The 24,409-nt window shown below is 46.1% G+C and overlaps 3 protein-coding genes across 7 annotated transcripts in view; 1 reads left to right on the plus strand and 2 right to left on the minus strand.

Annotated features, from left to right (window-relative positions):
* LOC6532304 (triple functional domain protein) overlaps positions 1–12,440 on the minus strand; it is a 39,607-nt gene extending 27,167 nt beyond the window's left edge. Inside the window, exons 1-6 of one of the 2 annotated variants that reach the window (XM_015193790.2) lie at positions 12,286–12,440; positions 11,189–11,603; positions 6,466–7,009; positions 3,792–5,897; positions 1,852–3,732; positions 1,590–1,793 (exon numbers count right to left, since the gene is read on the minus strand). In XM_015193790.2, coding sequence (XP_015049276.1) covers positions 1,590–1,793; positions 1,852–3,732; positions 3,792–5,897; positions 6,466–7,009; positions 11,189–11,367 — 4,914 coding nt within the window. In that variant the 5' untranslated portion in view covers positions 11,368–11,603; positions 12,286–12,440. Of the gene's footprint in view, positions 1–110; positions 325–1,589; positions 1,794–1,851; positions 3,733–3,791; positions 5,898–6,465; positions 7,010–11,188; positions 11,604–12,285 lie in introns of those variants that run through there. The other variant, XM_015193787.3, reaches the window with a different exon arrangement.
* A 294-nt stretch (positions 12,441–12,734) lies between these two features.
* LOC6532306 (oxysterol-binding protein-related protein 11) lies at positions 12,735–13,898 on the plus strand. Its single transcript, XM_002093030.4, has 3 exons — positions 12,735–13,016; positions 13,120–13,516; positions 13,637–13,898. The coding sequence occupies exons 1-3, from the start codon at positions 12,929–12,931 to the stop codon at positions 13,824–13,826; spliced, it is 675 nt and encodes a 224-aa protein (XP_002093066.1). The 5' UTR covers positions 12,735–12,928; the 3' UTR covers positions 13,827–13,898.
* Positions 13,899–14,196: 298 nt separating this feature from the next.
* Positions 14,197–24,409, minus strand: part of LOC6532307 (protein bric-a-brac 1) — a 59,461-nt gene continuing 49,248 nt past the window's right edge. The window contains exons 2-4 of one of the 4 annotated variants that reach the window (XM_015193792.3): positions 18,033–18,090; positions 17,534–17,958; positions 14,197–16,805 (exon numbers count right to left, since the gene is read on the minus strand). In XM_015193792.3, the coding sequence (XP_015049278.1) occupies positions 15,927–16,805; positions 17,534–17,958; positions 18,033–18,090 (1,362 nt within the window). In that variant the 3' untranslated portion in view covers positions 14,197–15,926. Of the gene's footprint in view, positions 16,824–17,533; positions 17,962–18,032; positions 18,091–24,409 lie in introns of all 4 variants that reach the window. The other 3 variants (XM_039374845.1, XM_015193791.2, XM_039374844.2) reach the window with 3 other exon arrangements.

Here is a 24,409-nt window from a genome sequence, read left to right on the forward strand (position 1 = left end):
TTTCTTTTCTTTTTGATTTGGTGTAGTGTGTTGAGTATCTTTATCTTAGGAGTGCTTGTTCTTATCACTGTGATAATGGGCCATTTTCAACCACTCGATTTTCTTCGTACAATTTATGGACGTTGCGTAGTAGTACTCAAAGAAGTATAGACTATAGGTGCAGCTTCAGAGTTTTAGTGAAGATGAGATTGCTGCTGCTGCGTTTGGCGTTTTTTGGCCGGGCGGCGCGCATCTGCAGGCAGCAGGCGATGGAAAATCCGAGAGGAAAACTGAGGAAAACCCGAGCAACCCGGCGGTGAGTGAACGAACCTCTTGGCTGAAACTCTGCGGAGCAACTGGAGCACACGAATCTACAAATTCACGAATCCAACGAATTCGCAGCGACGAACGCACCGAAAACATTCGCAATGCCAACTGCCTTAACCCACTACCCTCACAGGGGGTTCAAATTGGCGAAAAGAAAAGCAGCAAGCAGAAAGCTTTCCACGGAAACTCAGAGAGCGCTGCTGCCCAGAGCTTTCACTCTCCCTCAGGTTGTTATTGTTGGGTTTTCAGATGGGCGGGAATTTCGCTTCAGCTAATTATTTAAAATAATTCGGTTTTTTTAGAGGACGTAAATCATATTTTTTACTTATCAGAATGGACATAAATACTTGCCTAAATATGCAAGAAAATTAAAATAAAAGTATAATCTAACAGATTGCAAATCATCCAACTACTATTCTTGATATTATATTTTAAAAGATGTATCTTCTTTGTAGATTTGATTCAATTCGATTCGGACTATCATATAGCAACCATAAAATATAATTAGGAAGATATAAACACTGGCAGAAGTTTCAGAGTGACGGACGGATCCTGGAGCCGTATATAAGTGGCACAAAGCGAAGCCCTTAACCTCGCTAACCTCCTGCACATAAGACAAACGGTTATGTCGGTCGTAAAACCGCTCGAAATCTGCGCATCTTAGCTTTAGTGGCGAAATCTGGTGGGTTTGGCCTGAAATGCTGCCCGCTGACAGTTGAAAGACGCTCGCAGACAGACTATAACTAACTATAAAGAAGTGTCACATAAAATTTACATTAACCAAATGTAACGAAACAGCGCTAAAAGCAGTCATATATAATCCAGCACACACTCGACCTACAAGATACAGACGGCTGCTGGAAACTAGGAGCTGTCGTCGAGCAGCGGTCTCGAAGAGTTCCACGCACCAGCGAGGAAAATCTCATTAAGCCCTGCTATGAATTTTAAACATGTTGCAGCAGCCGAGCCAAACCGATCCCATCCGAGTCGTGGCGAGTGGGAAAACTAGTTCAGCTGGCCAATAGCAGTGGCATCCACGACTCTGGTATGGAGAGTCGCAGATGTCGGATGGGGATGAGGGTGCAAGCTGCTTCCATGTGAGGTAGGACTACGGGCAAAGTTCTTTAGGGAGCTTTAAGCTTCCTAGAAAATAGGGGGAAACTCGCTGAGAAGAGCTGTGTAGCCACAATAGTGGGAACACTCTAAATCGAACTTTTAGGTTAACAATAACTTGCCACTTAAGCTAGTCGAACTAGTGAAATCAAAATTACTTGCGCACTTACCTTATTATCACTATCTGTGGTATTACCCGATCCGAAGCTAGCCAGAGAACAGCGATCATGATCATTTTCCGTGAGCTGTTCGTCCAAGTCGCGCGAGGATCTCTGCGAGGAGCCCGAGTGTTTAGCTGGAGACTTGGGCAAGGTCAACGAGGTGCCCGAGAAGCAAGTCTCCTGCATGACTTCACGCAGCTTCTTAACCCAGATCTGTAATCAGATAAAAATTTATTAAAACAAAGTCCTAATGCATCGCTGAGCTACTAACCTGCTTGGTTTCCAAGCTCGTGGCCTTCAGCACGATCCTGCAATCTGAGAGCATGGGCGAACGTCCCGTCCACACGGCAAACTTTGTCTCATCGCCTTCGATGTGCTCGGTGATGCCCATGTCGGTGGTCATGAGCTTGCTCTTAAACTGGTACTTGACTACGTTGGACTCCTTTACCTCCTTGGCAAACAGGAGATACAACTCGAATAGGAAGACTCGGCGCTCCCTGCCCTTGCGGATGATTTGCTTGGTGTCCCAGGCTTGGAAGGCATCCTGCAGCACAACCTCACCCAGTTTGTCTACGGAGACATCACAGTTTTCCAGCAGCGAAAGATGCATGGCATCGTTGGCCTTTTTAGGGACATTCAGCATCACCTCGAGACCTTCTTTGATTTCGCCGTGGCTCTCCTCGCAGCAGGAAAGGAGATCCTTAAGTAACAGCTGGTATTTGGTGATCCTCTGCACAGGTTTGATGAGATAGGCGGGCAGGGGGTGATCCACCTCCAGGCGCCGCTGTAGTTCCTCAAAGAAACTGCCGCCGTGCTGGACCAGCAAATTATTCGACGTAGGCTTGTTCTTGCAGTAGTGCACATACATATCGAACTTGGAGGCCCAGGTCACAAAGCAATGGCCCACATCCTCAGGCATGGTTTCGTATTTTTCCAGCTCTCGCAGGAAAATCTTCTGATGGAAGTGGTGTATTTCCCTGATGTTGCCGAATATCACATCTTCCTGACCAATGAGGGCAGAAGGTACATTTTTTCCCACTCGGAATTCCTCGAGGAAACACTTGATGCAAGTGGCCAGATCATTAACATACGCCCTCTCCGTTTGCATAAGTTCAGCCATGATGAACTCTTTCCTCCTCGCTGACTTGCGCTTCTCCTCGTTTATCTCCTTGTTCTCCTTATTGCTGCTGTTTAGCTTAGCTTCCAGCGTGGGATCCGAGTGACGATCCCCAGAGGAGGAACTGATCGAACTGTTTCCATCGGAGCCCAGAAGTAACTGCTGCTGGGACATGCCCAAAGACTTCTCCAACTGCTCGCAGTAGCTGTCCATGCGGTTGCTGAAGTCCTTGTACCGCTGATCCACGGACGCCACCCATTGCTTGATATCGCTGGCATGGGCATGACCCTTCTCCACCAAACTATCAGCTAGTTGGATCAGAAGCTTAACCCTTTCGCGAGTTTCCTTTGCAGTGCTTCGGAATTCATTATGCTCTTTAAGCAACCCTTCCGTTTCCTCCTTGCTTATGCCCACCAGATTGGATCTAGAGGAGAGATACGCTTCTCCGGTGTTGTGAATCCATTCGATCGCCTGCTTGGCACTTCTCTCAAAGAGAACGAACTGCTGACACTGATCCAGCGATTTCTTGCGCAGCGTCCAAAAATCCAGAACTTGATTTTCCTGAGTCAATAGCTTATCCAGCTTGCTCTTCACGTGGCCCTCGCAGTTTCCTTTATACTGGTAGCACTGCTGCGATCGGTTTGCGTACTTTAGAAAAGTCTCCGCTGTGCGACGCGCCAAAGTACAGGCCTTCAGGAAAGCCTCCTTCTGCTCCTGATGCTTGGAGATCAACTGGACAATGGCTTGGGCTTTGTCGCTGCCTCCACCACCGTCACACCAGTCGTCCTCTCGTTTGTACTCCCGCTCCAAGCTGTCCAGGACCGAGCACACCTGCTCGGCTGTTTTGTAGAAGTTTATCGAGGCGGTCACCAGCTTGTGCCGCTCCTCCGCGTAGGTCACCAGCTGCTGCCACTTCTTTGTCACATCGTCGCTGATTTCATCGATGGATAGCGGGTCGTAATGGTTAGCATTGATGAGAGCGTCTGCTCGGTACTTAACCTGCACCGCCGATGTGTGCGTCTTCTCGATGGCAATCTGTAGGAAAGGAATATATTAATATTCGTGCAACTATTTGGAATTCTAATTGGTGTTACCTGGAACTGCTCATGACCCTTGCGTAGCTGCTCGGCCTCCTGCAAACTGTTGGGCGTAACGAAACTAGCCACCAGCATGGCTTCTCCATTGCGGATCCACGAGATAACCTGGTTGGCATCGTTCTGGAATTGACATAGCTGCACCGCTTGCTCAAGCTTGGCCCGCTTAGCCTCGGACATTTCCTCCAGATCGATTTCCCGTTCACGCAAGAAGTCTAGCAGATATTCAATCCTAGCCTGAGCCGTGTGCGTGGCATCCGCCATGGAGATGAAGCCAGCGTTCTCAAAGAGCTGCAGCAGGTCCTGACCCTGCTGCACGACCTCGTAGGTGGCGTTCTGTATTTCCGTCACCGATTCGTTGTGCATGCGAATAAGTTGCTCGGCCTTTTGGTAGTCCCTGGAGAGGTCGGCATGCTGGAGCTCCTCAGACCACATCTCCATTTGCACGGACAGCAATCTGGCATCCCGCTCAAAGTAGCGCAAACGCAGTATGAGATCGGCGCGAAACTTGCGGGCAGACCAGAGCTCCTCCAACTCCACTTTCTGTTTGTTCAACTTCTCCAGGGTAGCCTCCAGAGCGGCAATGGAGCCCGTATTGTCGGCATACTCCAGGGATCGCATTTCCTGCAGCAGAGCTTCACCCTGGGAGATGGTTGTAAGGCAGACATTGACGGAGCTCTCCTGCTGATCCCTCTGGTATTGCTGCAATATGCGCTCAATGCCCTCGAGGTTCTCCTGCGAAAGACGCGTCTCATCCGTGCTCACGTCCGTTCGAAGTTTGTCTATCCAGGCGGTCACGTCCTTTTCATGTGTGTAGAATATTACAGCCATATCCAAGCGGCGTCTCCTTTGCTCCACTCTCTCCGCAAAACTGCCCACTTGAAGCTCCAATTCTCTGGCCACAGAGTATATCTCATTGGGATCCGCTTCGCCACTTCTGGCCAATTCGTCCGCAGCTGCCAGGAGTTTTTGGGCGTTACTATAGGTGTTCTGTGCAACGTTCTCGAAGTTGTCGTGCGAGGTCTGATACACGCGGGCTTTGTGGAAGTTTCTGCCTATACCCGTATTTTTCCTAAGGAAAACTTCGCCATGATTTTTCAGCCAATCCAAGACCTGCTTCACATCTTCTTGGAAGAGTCTGAGAGCTAGGGTCTGATGCAATCGTAGCCTTTCCTGATGCCATTTGGCCTCCAGGGTGCGATGGTGACTCAGGATCTGGTGAATCACAGCCAGAACATGACTGGCGCCTTCGCTGTAGTCTGCGGCTGGATTCTGTCTCTCGTACTTGTTAAAACTACCGCCGTTGCTATTCTTACGGTGATCCGGGACACCAGGAGGCGGAGGTTGATTGCAGACCTGCACCAAATGATCCAGCTGATAGAGCAGCTTCTTGCTCGTGGAGTGAACCTCGGTGTAAGCTTGGCACATAGCCTCGTACAGGGACTGATGAGTCCGGATGGCCGTTTCCAAGCTCTGGATATCCGAGGGTAGAGGCTGCGAGGCCTGGCATGCGGCTGCCCAGCTGGCCACGCTATTGCAGTACTGCTCTGCCTTGTGGTGGAAAAGAACACTCAGCTGCAGGACAGCTGTTCTCTCATCCAAGCCCGCTGCAAAGTCCTTCCAGGTGCGGTCCAAACGTTGAGCCAGCGTTTTGATGTGCTGGGCCGCATAATGCTGACTCTCGATCAGCCGAGCTGCCACGGCCAAAATCCTATCGATATTCACGGATACATTCATGGATGCAACGGCGAACTTCTGGTGCTCATCCTGCAGAGACTTGGCCACCGAGTAGTTGTGTCCAATCTCCACGTAGCTCATCTGGAACACATCGCGGTTGTGCAGGATCCAGTCGAACATCTTCTCGCAGTCCTGTTCGAACAGGCGCCACTGGAAGCACTGGTCCAGTTTCACCTTCTTGTGCTGCCACAGCATCAGCAGTTTCTCCTGACCGGTGTGGATGAGTTCGATCTGCCGCAGGGCTTTGTTCACGGCGGCGGACATGTCCGGGTTGCCGCCCACCGAACGAGATTGCTGCGAGGGCTGAGATTGCTGTCCGGCGGAGGAGGGGCCCGAGTCCATATCCGATCCGCCAGAATTTGAGGGGGCCTGTAAAACAGGGGGCAATAATTATCAAAAAATTCACACAAAAAGATATTAATAAACTACATGGATAAATATTCACTTGGGTGTCTTTTTTATGTAAAGTTTATCTTTTAAATATTTATAAACCGTTTTCGACAGGAAATGTAACACTTTTTTCGATTGTTGTGCAATTAATGTTTGAATAATTAATTTGGATTGATTTTTTACGAGCTTTAATGAAATGGCACTTTGCATGTGAAATAAATAATACCACAAATGTAATAAATGTAAATTTCTTCTACTCAGATAACTGACAAAACAACCAATTTACATAAAAATAGACTGAAATGTTTTCGATGGATTTATTTTTTTGGCATTCAATCTGGCAAGTGAATGCTAGACAGAGGTTATTGACTTTTTCTGTTAAATATGTGAATGTTTATTACGCCCAAATGTATTCATTTAACATCTCGTAACACCTTTTATTTGTTTACTCTTTATATTTACGGAAGTTAAGCTGGACGTAAGCAACACACTTAAGGATTTAACACTCAATTCGATTGATGTGCAAATCCTTTACTCGAATGCTCACCTGACCGCCTGGCGGGGCCATCGCGTTGATCTTGGCCAGCAGCTTCTTGCCCTGCATGTCGAGATCCTCGATGGGCAGCTTGGTGATCTTCTTGCGCATCTCGTTGTGGTGATCGATGGCGTGCCTGGCCAGCGGCACGTCCTCGGCGAAGTCGTTGCGGTTGAGGTCCTCCTGCAGATCGTCGATCCGATCGGCCATGTCCCCGGCCTGCCAGAAGAAGTCCTCGATGGCCAGCCGGGCGTCCGTCCACTGCTGATGATCGTACAGCTGCTGGCCCTCAAAGTCACCAGTCAGCTGGTGGCTCTCGGCGATTTTGTTGAGGGACTCAATCGAGACCGTCGTCGTCTCGAACTTGTACTTGTGCGAGGAGATCGAGGCTCGCTGCTTCTGCCAGAAGTTGTCCGGCTTGATGATCACCACGTTGTGGATATTCGCGCTGAAGTGCTCCTGCAGCACCTTCAGTATCGTCTTCACGTTGGTCGAGCAGTTGCCATTGCCTCGCATGTCAATGATGACTGTGAATCCGAGGTTCTTGGCGGCGTCGCTGGAAATGGAAAATAAGCCAGGTGAAAGGTGTGTTCGGTTGGAGAGAGCGATCGAAAGAGAACTTGGCGATAGTGGCGGTACACTGGGGAAAGTTACTACCTAGTTTGGGCAATATTACCTAACACTTGTACCTTATGCAGTAAACATTCTGTATTGAGTTATGATGGGTATATGTTGATCTTTGGAGTTATCTTCTTAGAGTAGCTTAGGTTTGTACTTGGTACTGGTTTCAGTCCAAGTTAATGCCTGGCTGTTGGCTAGTGTTTTCTTCGAGTGTATGGTCTTCCCAGAAGTACGTGAGTGAGAGTGTCGCGGATCGCTCATGGTTCGTTGCTCTGTTTACGTCGCTTGCATAAATTAAGACCGCACGGCTGCTTCTTTGGCCTGAGGTCGGTGGTTTCTATTGCTCTGACACCAATTTTAGCTAATAATTTCCTGCACACCTCGGCCAGCACCATGTGCCACCAAGAGGCCGCCCAACGCTCTGATTTGCATTCCTTTTGAATTTTAATCGCTCCATTAACTATAAATATTTCTCTCATTGATGTGTGCGCTATGCGCAACTCCGCCCCCTTCGATTCCGCCTATAATTTCTATTATTCCCTCTGTTTTGCCGCTATTTCTTGGCCCGATTGTGGCCGGTTGTGAATCGTTCTAAGTTCTCGGTTTCAACCACGTTATCTTCTCGTGTTTATACGTATGTCGTGCGGTTGGACTTGATGGGCATTTCTAGGGGTTTTGCCCCCGAAGAACAATGCACCAGTGAAGAGGCGTCTCTACGAATGCATTTTAAGTTCGAGTGAGTTTGCCTCGAACACGAAACTCTTTGAGAACCCAGAATACCGGTGTTCCCAACGCTTGAGTCCCATAAAAGTTCTCGAACCCTCCCGCAACTTCTTCCACTTCTTATCGTGCAACATATCTAGAAATTTGGTGTATTTTTCCGGAGGGGCATGGGCAACTTTTTGATGACTAATAAAACGCTCGAAAGGGGCTATTAAAAATCGAAATTTAAGCCCAGACAAAGGGGACAGGAGGAAAGTGTCGCCCGCATTTCAAAGTCGACCAAAAGAAACCAAACACAAAGTCCAATCAAAAATCGTTTATTTAACCCATAAATCCGAGGTTTTTTTTCCAGGGAGCGGGGACATCGAAATATCCCCCCCAAAAAGGAAGTTGAGGGAATGTACGTGTCTCAAATGCTGAGAACTGACAACTGAGAACTGAGAACTCCCCCGATTCACTCGATTCACGGAATTTGCATTGACGACAGCAGTAAGCAGCAAGAAGACGCCCTGACTTCAGTTGCCAATTTGGCCGAGTCTCGGAACAGAGAGACAAAGGAACAAACAGGCGCAGAAATAAACAAAAAGTGTTTCACGCCAGAGCAAATAAACAAAAACCGACGCGAAACATAAACGAAGGCAAGCAAAACAAAAGCGGAAATTAGGTGATTGGAATCGACGCGGTGAGTACCCTAGCAAAGTGGAGATAAAAGTTATTTTTTAAAGTCGGAGAAACATTTTAAAACGGGTAAGCCTAAACATCTTGGATTTAGTTTCTTATAAACCCATGGTCAGCAGTGGATCTACCCCAAGGAAAGGTGTGGGTAGAGTCCAAACCAAGTCAGCAGAAGCACCCGGGAGGAGGGAGAGGAGAGGCGAAGTGAGCAGACAAAGCACACAGTGGGCAGACTGCCAGAACGGACCGCAAATGCCGTGGATGGCGGCGATGAGATAAGGGAACCCCACTACCATTTCGTATATTTGGAGCATTGAGTATGGAGAATGGACTACGACGTCGATTTGCTTATCGGGCGAACCTGAAGTGTCCATTACTTGTGTACCTCCTCGTTTTCCGGGCGGGGGATCCGCTGAAATGTGGGACACCGATAGCACAATGCTTTGCTTGTTAGCCGGCTGATAGCTGATAGCTGATAACAGTGGGATCCCAAGTGGGATGATGCGGCGTGGGAACTCGGCTCGCAGTGATTCACGGCTGGCGAAAACTTGTTAGCGCCTCAATTGAGTTGCAACATCTCCAATCTGGCCATGATTGCGCCAATGAGCATGACTAAATGAGCGAGGAACGTGTGGTGTGCGTTTCTCCCTTTCTCAAAACTTCTCAATGATTGGGGAATGTCAGATTTCCTACTCGGCGGCAGATACCATTTCTACTTCTCATCAGATACTCTTGGCGTGTGTCGCAATCTCGGGTCGCCATCACCATCATCTTCAGCTCGAGGGTCTGATTATCATTTCGAGTCTCTTTCGCCGCTGGCAGCCATCTCGATGGCCGTTTCTGGGGATTCTCTAGTCTGGGGTTAAAGTGTATTAGCTGGTTGATTAATTTGGCTCGAGGGATGGTACTTTAAACAGATATTCTCCTTAAGGTTTGTGGCTCAAACTATTGTTCAAGCTTAATCCCATTAAGCAAACAATGGATTCAGACCAACACTTTTATTTTAACTACACAGAGTGCGCTATTAGTCTCTGCATTTCAGTGTTATCGAGGCAGCACTGTTCGTCCAAATTACCCTTTCTTTTCTTTCCTCTCGTTTTATGGCTCATTTCGGTTTTTGTTGTGGTTTTTTTAGTGTTTGGGGCAGCAGCAAAAAATATTCGCATTCTTCGAGCTCGCGTCTTGAAGACTTTGGAAGCCGGTCCCCGGTTTTGTCCATATGTACATGCATATGTACATATGTATGTATGCGTTTGTATCTGTGTGCTCTTCTGCTGTTTCTTCTCGGTTCTCGCTGCTTTCTTCGCCGCACAGATTTATGCAACTCTTGTTGCTGCTACTTTTTATTGGAGAACGTTTACTTTTATGACTTTTTTAGCCCGACCTCAGCTCGGTGCCACCCATTTTGACCCGCACTCCCGGCGATTCAATGTCAACAGCAGCCAGCTGAGAAAGAGACGGGCATACGCGGTGCGAAAGAGAGAGCGAGCCGAGAACAATGTGCGTGCTGTTCTTGCAATCGTCGAACGATGATGATTCATAAAAATGCGACTGCAGGCGGACGACTGCGACTGCGACTGCGACTATAACAGGAAAATCAAGTGGAATGTGGCACTGCAGCTGCAGCAGCTGCTTCCCCCGCCCCTCCCTTGGCCGCCCCTGCATCCTCCCCCTATTCAGAATATATATACGATATATAGAGGTGCGGGTGAGGCGACGACGTCGCGACTCTACCGAAATTGCAAACGAAGCGCAGCCAGCGATGTCGCGCCGTCAGCTGACACAATGGGTTGCCATTGTACTGGTACAGTGGGCCCCAGCAACGTGAAACCGCAGCTGCGAGGTTTACGGAATTAAATTCAAGGGCTAACTGAAACTGGAATCCTACTTACACCGAATTCATGAAGCTACAAATACTTTTTCAAATTAGTATGATAACTTGAAGTTGTTTGATAACGAGAGCTGCCTGTACTGTAAATATAAAATGCAGGAGGCCAGAGAAGTGTGGACTTGTGCCGCCAAAGGCAACATTGCAGTGTAAATATCTAAGAACTTGACGTTTTCAATTCATCTAAATTGTAACTAAAGCTGGCAGCCATGCAATGCGCCTAAAGCATCCACTTTAAGTGCACTTAACTGAGTTGGAAAACTACAAATTGATCAAATACAAAATATATCTATATATGTGTCAGCTGAGGAATGTAAAATTTAATTAGGTGCACGATGATTTGGGTGAGTCATTATGAGTTCCAAGAATTCTCTGTACTTTATTTGGAGCTCGTAAATCAAAATGTACATAAAAAAGAAAATGCCTACGCTACAAATTGTGCTTGCTTGTGATGAAATCGGTAAAAGTCACATATTACAGTGTAAAAGATGTGAAAATCTCCTTACTTTTTACTTAATAAATTTAATTTTAACTCCTATCACAACTAGTGCTTATCAAACCATAAGTAAACGTAATAAAATGAACACATATATTAATAATAGACTGCACTTCCCCCTTTTATCGCTAATTATTTATAACTTTTGCGCATACATTTCTTAGTTTTCTGTATGTTAAGACCACAAAGAAAGGTTATAATCATATTCCTGATTAAAGAGCAGTAGAAAATATTCATATTAGCACTTCTACATGGCGTGACCATCTTTGACCAGGTCCAATTAGGAACCAATAGAACCCTTCAAATGTAAGTGATAGTAACTACATTCTCACCTGGGAATGCTGATCAGGTAGCTGAGGAGTCGCCGCAGATCCTCCGGCTTTAGGCGATCGCGACGGGGCGTGGCCGGGAAGCAGAGGAGCGGTCCGCCGCGCCGGTCCCGTCCGCCCGTGAGGAAGACGACCCGTTCCTGCAGGAGGGTCAGGAGGTCCCTGGCCCGCTGGCCGTCCATTTCAGCGGGGCGAGGGTTAATGCGGCCGGGGGTTAATCACTGGAGGGGGAGGTTCAACTGGGAAGCAGGGTCTCCGCCCGCTTTTTAATCCGACGATGGGCACTGCAGCATAACGAATTCCAGCCTCGAATTTCACTTGTTTTAGCTCTGTTATTATTAGTTATTATTATGAGCCGCTGCTTTTGCTCATTGATTTTCGCGAATTTCTCGCTGGCATTTTCATGGTCACTCTTTTGCTGTTGTGTTTGTTGCGGTTTTTCGTGTGTTTGCCCGTGTGTGTGTGCGTGTGTGTTTGGGTGGGTGGAAAATGTGTGGGAAAGCAGAGATGCTGATTAGTAATGGGTATTTCTCTTGGTTTTCTAAATGCTGCACATAATTTGCACACAATTTGTGTAGTTCTCCTATTTTTAGATGGAGGGAGTGGAGTTTTTTTCTTCAGTCACCCTCGCATTTTCATGCGAGTGGGAGTGAGAGGGAGATACAAACAGACAGGCACACACACACACACACACACCAACGCACGGGGGTGCATGTGTGGTATATACACAGAGTACACATATGTACTCCCGTTAAATGTCATAAATCACACGCAGCATAAAAACATGAAATAAAACTCGCGCAGGCACACAGTTATAAACATTATTTGAAAAACGGACACTCAAACATTCGCTACAGCGAACAACGGGCGAAAATCCGCTATGTTTTAATTGGCTCAATTTGAACACAAACTCCAGATGTATATATAGCCTGTATATATGTATATGCTATGTATATCTGTATCATCACATCATCCGCAAGCAGTTCTCTTGCGTCTTGGCTCTTCTTCTTGCCACTGCTTGTGCCACCAAATTGATTTTTTTCACTCGCTCTGCTTTTGTTTGCCACTCGCTTTCCCCCTGGGAAAATCGCCCAAATTACCGTTGCACGCAGTTCGCGAATTGCCGCGCGCTAAGCTATATTTTTCATTTTTCAAGAAACCGCGATTTTCCGAACGGGCGCTCTGTGTTTTGTTTAAACAAATTGGATTTTGCGAAATGCCTAGTGTTACCAGAGGCCGAAACGGCTGTAAGACTACAGTTCCAGCTTTTTTAATCGACCACACCAATTGAGTACCTCGATAACTCGCAGCAATCGATACTTATCACATTTAAAAATTTCTGCCTGAAGAGTTTTAGATATCTCAAAAATAAGTCAACACTGTTGTGTGCTGGAGAATTAACTGATTAATAAAATCTATTATTAACCATATATGGGTTTTTCAAATCAGCTTTTTAGCTGCGGTATGCTTTAGAAAAATACGCGTAAAAATACCAACGATAGCAGAAATCGATTGTACTATCGTCTGCTAGCAAAAGCTGGCTGATACATCACCACACTGTTAAATGTCTCTTGTTCATTAAGTTCAGTTTCTGCCGAGTTTTACCAAATAAAACCAAATAAATATATATCTGCAAACATTTTACGCAAAATCAAGAACTCGCTTCGCCAGCGCAAGAAGAAGAACCGCCCACGGCAGGCCACGCCCCCTGTGCGCCCCGATCCCAAGGACACCGCCGCCAAAATGGAGACCAACTTGAACAGGATCATTCGTGAATCGGCCAAACTGAAACTCTGCGGGCAGCTCAGCAAATATACCAATGTGATGAAGGGTGAGCACCTATTTCTAGCACCCCGATGCCCAGCTCAGTAGAAAACGCACCAATCACTCTGTCCCAAAGAACCACTTCCCTAATCGCAGCTTCCACTTTGCAGGGTGGCAGTACCGCTGGTTCACGGTGGACGCGAAGACGGGATCGCTGAGTTACTACCTGTGCGACTCCTCGACGGTGGGCGACGACATTGCGCCCTCGCCCCACGTCCTGGCCAGTGCTCCAAGGGGCCAGGTGCAGCTGGCCGGCGCAGTGGTGTACCCGAGTGACGAGGACTCCAGGACGTTCGCCATTGCCTGCGCCTCCGGGGATACGGTGAAGCTGAGGGCCAACGATGCGAGGGCCAGGCAGGAGTGGGTGGACGGCTTGCGGGCGGTGGTCGAGAGCCACATGAAGGCGATGGACATAAGCAACTCGTCGCCGCTGCCTCCGCGCGAATTGCTCGCCGCCTCCGATGCCATGGTTTCAGCTCGCCAAGCTCTGTTTCTCACGGAACAATGGTAACTGCACACTAACTCGTAGTTAAAGTGGTATTTCAAGTAGAATATAGCAGTTCCTCCTGCAAACTAGGGCTATAAATATATCCTGTGCGCAAACTAATGATTCGCAATCCTTTGCAGCAACGCTTCTCTGGCCAGGGCCATCGAGAGCATCGACTGCGCTTCCTTCTCGCCCACGGATCCCGATCTTCTTCTGCTCAAGGCGATCTCCACGGCCAGCACCCAGTGCCTGCACCAGTGTTTGGGATTGCTACAACGCCACCAGGAAATCAATCAGCCCGTGGCAGAGGCCGTGCCTCTTGTGCTCTGAGAGATGCAAGGCGCAAGGATTGTTTCCAGTTTCCACTAAGATATACCCAATAAACACTAAGCCAAACCGCAATTCCAATCAAGATTCAAGACAAGCAAGAAATGCAAGAAAATCAAGAAAATCAAGAAAAGCAAGAAGCAATGAGAAGACTTTCAGGTTGGGTTACTTTTCAATGTTTTTATAAAATACTTTTGTTCGTTTCGGTTTTCCATTTTTAGGTTTTTTGTTTTCTTGGATTAATAAGAACATTCATTTCGACATTTAAAGTTAATTTGAACATAAAGTTTGCACTAAAGTTTATAGAAAATGTTGAGTTTTGGACGTGGACTTGGACGCTGATCCAGATCGTACAAAGATACACAATATCCAGTAGATTTTAGCCGCTAACTCTTGCCATTGTTTATATTACATCCTATTCCGAAAGTAATTCGTTAAGTTTCGATACGTGTGGAACATCAAAGTCTATTGGGGGACCGGGATTACATAGATACTTATATATCGTGTGTTTATATACGGGCTATGGCTATGGTAGATGTTCTTGCGTATGCAAAAATAGTTGTGTTTAGTGTTTATCATTATCGTAATTAACTCTCGTCCGATTAATCAATTGTGTGCTTGCCAAACCAAACGCTGCCGAAAGTACGCCTAAAGGGGTAAAACCAAACGATATACATTTACGAGTATGTTTCTCTCGATACTCAATCCTATCATAATGTCGCCAGACTTGTCAAATAAACCCTCGAGTCCTGCTGCGAGTCCTGGGCCTCGCTCTTGGCCGGGTCAGAAGTGGAGCAGAGTCCAAATTAAGGCTAGAAAAGGCACTTTAGAAGGGGATCTAGTGGGTAGTTGGGGGGTTAATTCTGGGGCTTACGTCGGGTTTCCAATAATGTCAAATCAGGGGCCTCAAGTTTGGCGGGATTGCAGCAGAGCTCGGTATAAAAAATGTTGCTTCTAAATTTTGTCTAAAAATTTCGCTTGTGTAAATACGTTAAAAAAGTTCACGTGTTTTGTTTGTTTGCTTTTTACAAATTTTGTTTGCGGTGTGTTCATCGCTGAATTTAATTCCGAAAGGCATTTTTTGTGAATTTCTTGTTTTTAAGTTAAGCCTAAACATTAAATTTAGTTGATTCCATTTGCGTTTGAAGCCACATGCTTCGGTTTCCATTTTTAGATAATTTTGTACATTTTCTTTCTCGCTTCTCGTAAATTAAAGACTAAACAAAATTCGGGCACACAATTACCAAGTTAAATCCGCCTAAACTCTTTTGATTTCCTTCACTTCACATTGCATTAATATTAAATTAATATTGCTGGGGTTTGGATCCTGCTTCTGTTTCGGTTGAAACACAATTGAAAGTTCGTTATCTGTTTCGGATGGTTTGTGGAATGTTCCGGGTTTTCTACTTCCACCTCCGCTGTAGCTTACAACTAAAGAGATCGGTCGCTATTTAGTTAGTTAGACTGATGGACTATAACATAATAATACTTTTAATTTTGATTCAGTAAGTACGCTAGGAATAGAAACTAGGTGGCGAAGATCGCGTGGAGGAAACTAGAGTAAAACCGGCACATGCTAGCCTATACCTTGGTTAACTCGCTTGCAATGTACAATTTGATGTGGTGAACTAAACATGGTTAAAGCTTATTTGTAAATTCGATTGAATATCAAGTTTAGGAATTGCTTAAACACAATTGCAAAACACAAAGATTGGAGGAAACCTTTGAAACGTATATATCGTTTACTCTAGTTTATTTACACATAGTTATAGGGCTTACTTGAAATGTGATATATGTGATATCATGTAATATAAGAAACTCGTGTACAATATCTGGTTGTAATGCCTAATGCGGTTTCCTCGGGCTAAATTGAATCAATTTATTCTATGGACAGTGTTTAAAATAAATCACGGAATGCAGCTTGCAGATTTCACGTATACTTTGTTACAACATTTTCAAAATAATAAACAATCTAAATTCGTTAAATTAACCAAGGCGTAGGCTCACACAAGCCGAGTAAAGCTGCCGAAGCTTCTGATTTGAGTTCACTCATTATCATTTCTTAACATTCACTTATCATTTCCTTCATTTCACCTCCCCTCTTCACTCGCTAGTGGTGGTGATGGGCTCCACTTTGATGCCGCCACTGCTCGAGGAACTGGGTGCATCAGCGCCTGCGGCTGCGGAAGCTGCTCCCGCCGATCTTTCTGGAGGAGCCGATGCTGCGGCCGCCGAGGATGAGGAAGATGAGACACTGGCCCCCACCAGCTCGGCCAGATCCTCGGCGAAGAGGCGGCTGGGCGAGAACTCGCGCTTGTAGCTGGCCATGTCCAGGCCCAGATCGCCGAGAGGTGAGTGCAGCCGAGGTGTTTCGCTGCGCAAGGGGCTGCTCTTGGCCTTGGGCGGATGGTGCTGGCCCATTGAGGAGGAGGCTGAGGAACTGGAGCTGGCACCGAAACCGGGCTTGTGGCCCACCTGATGGCCGCCCTGATGGTGCTGCTGCTGCTGCTGCTGATGGTGGTGCAAGTGTGCCTGTTGCTGTTGCAGGTGCAGCTGCTGCATGTGGTGGTGCGCAGCCTGTTGCTGTTGCTGGTGGTGCAGAGCGGCGGCCATGCTGGGCGGCAGATTCGGCAGGAGCCCCGCTGGTCCACAGGGCGAGGGCGCGTGCCTGGGCCCGGAGCCACTGCTCAGTGCCGGCGATATGCTGGCCCTGCCTCCACCTGCGCCGGGCACGCTGCCCACTCCACCGCCCACTCCCGGATGCGGCGGCAGATTGAATAAGCCGGGCGGAACCGCTGCCATTTGCATCTGCTGGCGGATGTTGTGCGCCACGGCGGCCACCGCGGCGGCCGTTTCCTGCGACATGTGCTGGTCTCCGGCTACGCCAACTCCGGTCTGCGGTCCACTGCCATTGGGACAGGCCATGGAGCTGGGCGTCCCTGCCAAGCCGCCACTTGCTCCGGGATAGCTGAGAGGGAGGTCCTGCAAGGGAAACGCGGGCTAACCCGAGAGCAGTTAGTTCGGTTCAAGAAATCCCCCGAATGCAGTATATTTCGCAAGGCTTCATTGCTTTAAGTAATCAAGAAAACCCAAGGGTAATTCGAAAATAACTCAATGTAAGTTCAATTCTTAGTGGATTTTTTTGCCAATAACCGCTTTTCTGTTATTTTGCGACTATAAATATCAGTATTTTGATCAGAACATTCGATATATTGGTCCGAATATGGAATGGCATACCTCGTTGAGCTCGTAATTAAATTTCCTATCGAACTGTGTTTTCAATAGAAAAATAATATTATTTTCACTTTTCTTCCAATTTTTGATGATGATTTTTTACGAATACTAAACAATACTAATGGGCATCTAAGCTATCCGAGTCACTAAGACTTACTTACTTATCATACTGATTTGAATTAGTTATTATTTTGAACTGAAACTATGGTAATTCATGTTGAGAGTATAGAAACTGAATACTTTATAATAACTATTCCTATTTTAAAAGAGATTTCAAGCGAAAAAAGAAAGTCTCGTAATGAAAAAGAACGCCAGTTCTCTGGAGCTGAAACATCGTCAGATTTTAATTTCTAAAGAAAATGTTATTACTCTACAAATACTGGACTTTGTAGGCCTATTAATTTTAATTTTTTTAATTTTAAATGTAATTGTTTCCAGCAATGGTTCAAGCGAATTATACTGCAGTAACTACCTACCGAATGTCGACCGTAGGGTGGCATGTGGGCGGCCAGGCTTTCGTCCTTGATGTCCTTGGTGTCGCGAAAGACCACCGTCTTGATGACGCCCTTAATGTGCTCATCGGGCCAGATGCCCAGAAGGATTCTCTGCGGCCTGCCACGCCCCTTGGGCCGCAAGTCCGGTCCGCCGTCGATGGAGGGCCCCAGCATATTGTGCACCCGGTTGGCATAGAGCACGAATGTGGGATACGGGATGTCGTACTTGCGGGCGGCCTGCGACAGGGAGAGGCCCTCCTTCAGCACACTGAAAATGGCCTCCGCCATGGTCTCGGGTCGCCAGGACTTCAGCGGGCCTCGCTCCCGGAAGCGCATGTGATGCATCAGGTTCTGGTTGGTGTTCCAGCACTTCTGCCACATGGACTGCAGCTGGTACTGGTAGCTGTCTGCTGAAAGATCAAGAGTGGAGAAGCCGACGATCAGATGGTTTTCGGCAACCCGTCTGGTTAGCTTTACAAACCTGCCAGCGTGGATCCGGTGGCGCCCATCCAGGCGTGCGAGTTCTCCATCATTTTGGCCTGCGAATGCGGAAAAGTGAATTCAAGTATCAGCAAAGTGAGGAACAAGAAGAAAGAGCTTAGATGGCTGGGTAAGTGGTGCTTCAATTAATTGTGTGACTCGCTTTGGTTAGCGCTCGATGCGCCGTCTCCTCTTGTCTTGTCTTGTATCCGGAATCCGGATCCCGCCCAGCTTATGTCGTTTGATTGACATGCAAAAGCGACCTATATTCGTTTAATTTCATTTTTGTACTTCGCTGTCTAAGCTTATAATGGGCTTATTGTTTCTGTGGGCGTTTTCGCGACGTACTGTGCAGAATGTGAGAAGGTATTATTTACCATTTTTATGCAATAACCATATAAAGAAAGACAACTTTGGATAGATAACCTCAAGGAATGTGAAACTATCTCATTGCATTTAAAATGATTTAAAGCATACTTCTGGGCACTTTATTCAATCTTTTCATCTTATAACTGAACGAACAGAATCTTATCCTATCCTATTCTATAAAAAGTATCTTACTTTCCGCTCAAACTACGCTGACTTTTTTGCACTGCTGTTCTAATTCGCATTGCAACATGGAGGATACATTTAACTGGCTGACTGAACCTTCGAGTGGCGACTCGGTTGTCGTTGCTGCGGTTGTCTGTTTGCCGACTGTCGAGTGGCTTGCATCGAATTCACTAATTGCATAACAAAGTAACATTTGCATATTGTTCTACATATGTTAGTGGCTGTGTTCGGATTCGTATTCGTATTCGTATACGGATCCACCTTGTCGATAACTTCATTACAAAAATTCCCCTGCCCGTGGAGTGTGGAAAAAAATACAACAGACTGAAGTGGTACTGGCTCAGGTGGGCACTTGTGCCCATTTAGCGTTAAGTATTACTTGTAACTTTTTGCCATGTGACTGACTGAGAGTGCTCCTATCCACCTCGTCCTTTCCACGTCGCTTTTCCTCGGGGCCAGACAATGTGGCGATGTTCTCAGAAATCGTTGCTGGTTTTATGGGCCCAGGACATGCAATGGATGGATGGATGGATGGATTTACTTTTCGGCTCATTACGCCGCAAATTATATATTATTCACAAGTTTTTCTCGTTCGCCATGCAAAATTGCTTTATTTGGGCAGGGTGACTAATCCAGTAGACCCATAACGTCACTATTAATTCTGAAACAGCAGCACTCTGCATTTGCATGCATCTTGAAACAAGAACAGCCAAATGTTTATAGCAAACATAAATTTAAGAGCTTTTTCTAGGCCTTTAACTGTACGTTTCTGCCTGGTTAGAGTTAATTTCGCCCACTGATTATGAGGCAGGTTGCTAAATACTAGCGACTATTGAGGGTAATCACACTAATGCCCCAATCTGTCTCGAAGCGCGGACGACAGATGGCGCTGCTGTGCGTCCGTGTGAGTATGTGCCTGAGTGTGTGTGTGTGATTGCTGGTACCCAGCTGCAGTTGCCTTCAATAATACGCCACGCCAAATGCCAAATAATTTATTTATTATATGTGCAGCTGACCAAAGCTGACTGGAACCCAAACACACACACTCACATACACACACACTAACATATCGGCGGAGGTATATATATCCAGAGTCCTGAGTGAGATTTCATTACAACTCATTTGACAGTCTTGGTGCACTCGACGCTGCCAAAATGTCATAGCTGAGTGGCATGCATCGAAAGGGGGTTGCGGGGGGGCTGGCGCAGGGAGTTGCCCACCACCCACCTGCCACCCTCCTTGCACCACCTCCCTTCCTCCCCAGAACCCCCCGATCCCATATCCAGCGGATTAGCGGACACGCATCGCGCACTGCCCCTACGCTACAATGGACACTCCTGTTGTTAAACCTGTGTAGCTGACTGCTGTCAAGATTCAAAAGTAAGGATATTGATATGTTGTATGAAAACCTTTTTTCAGTTAATAGTACCTCGTTATTTTATCCAATTTGTGGGGCAAAATGATATATATCTTTAGCATTAAAACTTATTATTGGCATAAATAACTTATATAGTAAAGTGTTTCCTTATCGAGCTTCTACTGTACCTCATTTGTGAGCCTCAACACGAAATTAAGCGAAATGAAGTTGACCACGCTTCGATTTTGGCATCAAAGCGACCGTTACCGCTTGCTGCTTGACCCAACGCCCCCTATGCCATGGCACCTCCTCCTCTTTCTCCACCTCCTCCTCCTCCTCTCCCACCTCCTCCACCGCCCCTGCCACGCCCCCTGCTTTGGCTGCTGCACTTGCTGCATGCATTGTTAATACAATTCGAGTCCAACGTCAATAACCAAGTGCCACGAATGGACCATTAGTTGAGTTGCGTGGAGTTGAGTTTCGCTTCGCCTGATGCGGGCCCGTCTATATGTCCATATGTCCATTTGTCCATATGTCTATATGGAATATCTGAACACCGCAGCGTTGTGCCCCCCACCCACGCAGTGCATGCATCTGCATTTATGTATTCTATATATAATTATGCGGCTTAGCGGTGGCTTTGCCTTGGCGGATTCCTCAATTCGGGCCCGAAATCCACGGAACTCAACTGCATTTGACGGCCCCGACAGGCAGCGAATTTAATCAATAGCAAAAGTGGTTTCTTAAAGTTCTGATTAATGTTCCCGATCATACGGGCAGACCTCCATGTTAAACTAGGTATTTATGAATGATTAGTTCGGGACAGACCTAAATATAAGGAATCAATTTGGATTGAGAATGTAAAAGCTTTTGGGGTGATTGCATTGCTTTCTAATTCCTAAAATTTCGGCATTAGGGAAACCAATAAATTTATAGATTATAAAAAAATCTTCAATCAAAGCACGCTAGAAATTCCAGAGGACCTTAAGACATATTTTGAGGTAAGCCAGGAATGCATTGTGGGGTTGATTTAGATTGAAGACTGATCAAAGCTATTAAGAAGCCGCCTCCTTCCCATCGATCCACCTTTTTGGGGGCTGGCTTTCCGGGTCGTTCGAAATTCGATTATCTGAAAACGCTGGGGCGTTCGCATCTTCCGCCATTTTCTGTCTGGAAACGCCCCATGTCACAAAACCGGGAAGAAGGCGTTCCGTGCGACACCGAAACCTTTTTTTCGTAAGTCAACCTCGGTCTTTTTGAGGCAGGCTTCCAAACTGAGCCCTCTGTCAGATTTGTGGTCTCTAGTCAGGCGTTAAGACCGCATCAATTGGGCGTGAAGGAGAAGTAACCCATGCCATCCCATCCCCACCCATCCAAGGATTCCTTACCTCAACCCCGGAAAACGTCCGAGTCAAGCGGCACTCGTGTGCCTCTTCTGAGGTTTTGGTGGCGGGGTGGCTGCCACAATTTCTGATTCGCTTAAGCGAGAAGCCTCAGACGCCTCAGAGGCCTCAGTTGTCCTGGCAATGCAATTTAGCCAAATTCGCAGCAGGAAACGCCAGCGGAAAGGCTCGGGCAACAAATTCTCTAATGTCTGATGTGGGGAGAGTGTTGTGTAAAATAAAAGGGTGTACATTCAAAACTTGGCTGTGCAGCAGAAAAATATAATATTCATATTCTAGCTGAAGATAAATTGTTGCTTGCTAGAACCAGTAAATAGTTATTAGGTATTTTAAATGGCCGTGTGTTACAAACGCATCTTCAAAACGATATACCCCCGTGTTTACTGAGTCTCGCTGGTAAAAGAATCGAGTTCGTTGGGGAGGAAACGCCTCACACTCATCCTCTAACTGGACAGATTTGCCGTGAATCACCCCCACTTGTTTTTTCAAGGAATTCCCAATCTTTTGACGCTCAGGAAATTGTCAAGTGCCGCCCAAAGTGTGTGGCTGCGATTGTGTGCGGGTGTGATTGGGTTCATGTTTGTGTAAAACCGAAAATTAATTAGCGTGAAAAGCATTATTGAAAGCCAACTCAAATAGGCTGTTAGCCAGCAAATGGGCGTGGGGGTAAAACTTGCATTAGTTTTTCGTTCTAAAGCCAAAGTCGGGCTCATTTCCTAGGCTTTTCCTTGCAAGCAGGAAGAAGGAGCACATGTGGTTTAATTTGATTTAGTCGCAAAACTTGCAGCCAATACTCGACTTCATTAAAATTCTGCAGCAACTGAATCAAAATCAACTTGGGCCTCGTAGTTTTTGGCGCGCACTTTGCTACTTGAAACATCAATTACATCGCGGGGGTTTTGGTGGCGATGGGGGCGGGGGGGTGTTCCCATTTATAGGAATATATTTCCTATATCCTCTTGGCGGCTCCACCTCTTCCCCATCCAGCCTGGCGATATCCTGCAATGCTCAGCCCTTAGGCGCAGCCAACGAGTCGTTGTGAAGTGTGCTAGGATTTCACTTGAAAACTGCAATCAAGTGAATTTTGATATATATACACACACGGAGAAAAATCATCAGATTCTTTAATTGAGTATAACTATGCTTAAAAAGAGTAGATCTTTACAGTAAAATGTTGTCATACATTTTTAGACACCACAAAAAAGCAGTCCAAAGTGATGGACACGTTATTTTTAATAAATTTAATTGCTTTTTGTGGCTAGATGTTTTCACAGTGCATCTGCATGTGGAAAAACTTCATGGATTTAATAATCAAACCATTCGATGGTTAAAATGTTCCTCGAGCAGCTCTTCAGTTCCCTCATCGAGCTTTCTCCGCTCTCGACTTGTTCGTCATTTCCTGTACAATTTTATTATATTTCATACATAACTGTTACCCCGTTCGCCCGCCCACTTTTTGCCGCCCCCTTTCCCGATTTATATATATATATATACGTACGGATATAACCGGCGATAACAACAACACGAACTGCCAGCGGAGAACGCTGCCTGTAAAATTTATACAAAATACAAATCGTTCGCTACATTATGAGGAATATGGCTCATTGGGATGGGTGTGGATATGGGTGTGGGTGTGGGTGTGGGTTATTCCCAAGGGACACCGGGGTTAGGATAGTATATTTGCTCATATGTTTGTTGCATTTGGCATTTCGCTCTGGGTGAGTGGAAATAAAGGAAAAATCAACGATACGAATGCCGAGCGTGCAAGTGTTCAATACATTTTTACCGCTGAGTTAAGCTTGAATGGAAATCAGGGGTGTGGAAACTGTGGACGGGGGTTTTTAAATTAGCATTGGGTTAGTTGAAAATAAGTTGTAAACTCTACAGAACAAAACGGTTGGCCATCACCACAAAATAGTGGACATGGTATTCTTTACAGGATGCGTCAACTACCTAATGTTTTTTATGCCCTTAGGTGTTTTTCAATAAGTAATTACTCATTTAGCTCCATTTTACCTGTAATTAAAGCGCTCACTCCGACGTTGCTTTGTTTCGAATGCGTTGTACTTTCCAGACTAATTGCGGCAATCACGTGTAGCCAATCTTCACTGCCCCCAGCCAACTGCATAAACTTTAATTTTGTTTTGCGCACAATTTTTTATCATGTTTTGTTAAAAAACTGCAGTAATTTATACATCGTGCATAGAAAAGGAGAGAGGAAAAGTTTCGCAAACGCAGCCAGAATGCAGAATGGAGTGCAATTGGTAGTGTAATGGCAGCCAGCGATCAATCGGCAAAATAATGCGTTAACTTTTACGTAAAACAAACAACACACGCAACTTTCCAGCAGACCAGAAAACAAAAAGGAAACAACTTTCTGCAGCTCAAAACAGGCGGAAAAAGCGATTAGAAAAAATTATTGCATACGTCGAGGCTTCGATAACCGACGACTGCACAAAAAAACAGAAACGAACAAAAAGTTTAAATATCGCTGAAAGTTCAGACACACGCAGATATAGTACGCATTTCATAGTGCGATGCGAATTCAACTTTGGCGCGCCAATGATTGCCATGATTTTATTTATAAACGCTGTAGTTGCACATCCGCTTTATCATGAAGTTAATTATTTATAGAAGCATTTCATCAAAGTTCCTTATTTTTAGTTTAGTTTAGAGATCTCATAGCTAGCCTAAAAATCACCGGAAAAATCAAATCAAGATGCGGCAGACGTGACTTAATGTCAATTAATACGGCTGTCCATCAAGAAAAATAGATATTCAATTATTGGCAAATTAAAATGCAAACAAAACGCAGCCGGTTTTGGCTATTGCTTTCCGATTCGTTTCGGCCGCCATAAATTGTGGCACCTAATAAATTGACACTCTGTCATTGTGCGGCATTTACAGTTTATACTATGTGTTCGCACTCCCCTCCTCCCCCGCTGGTGACCCAGTCCAACCCCGCTGGTGACCCAGACGCCCATTCCCCGCAGGATGTTTCCCTTTTTTTGGCAGGCAGGCTGTGTGTGTGTGCGGCATGCAACAATTGTGTGTGCAGCCGAACAT

This window comes from Drosophila yakuba, chromosome 3L (assembly GCF_016746365.2).
Source record: "Drosophila yakuba strain Tai18E2 chromosome 3L, Prin_Dyak_Tai18E2_2.1, whole genome shotgun sequence".
NCBI lineage: Eukaryota > Metazoa > Arthropoda > Insecta > Diptera > Drosophilidae > Drosophila > Drosophila yakuba.

Coding starts and splice junctions, on each gene's coding strand:
- LOC6532306 (XM_002093030.4), top strand. CDS start 12,929: ATGGAGACCAACTTGAACAGGATCATTCGTGAATCGGCCAAACTGAAA. Junction 13,017..13,119: donor ATATACCAATGTGATGAAGG/GTGAGCACCTAT, acceptor TCCACTTTGCAG/GGTGGCAGTACCGCTGGTTC. Junction 13,517..13,636: donor CTGTTTCTCACGGAACAATG/GTAACTGCACAC, acceptor AATCCTTTGCAG/CAACGCTTCTCTGGCCAGGG.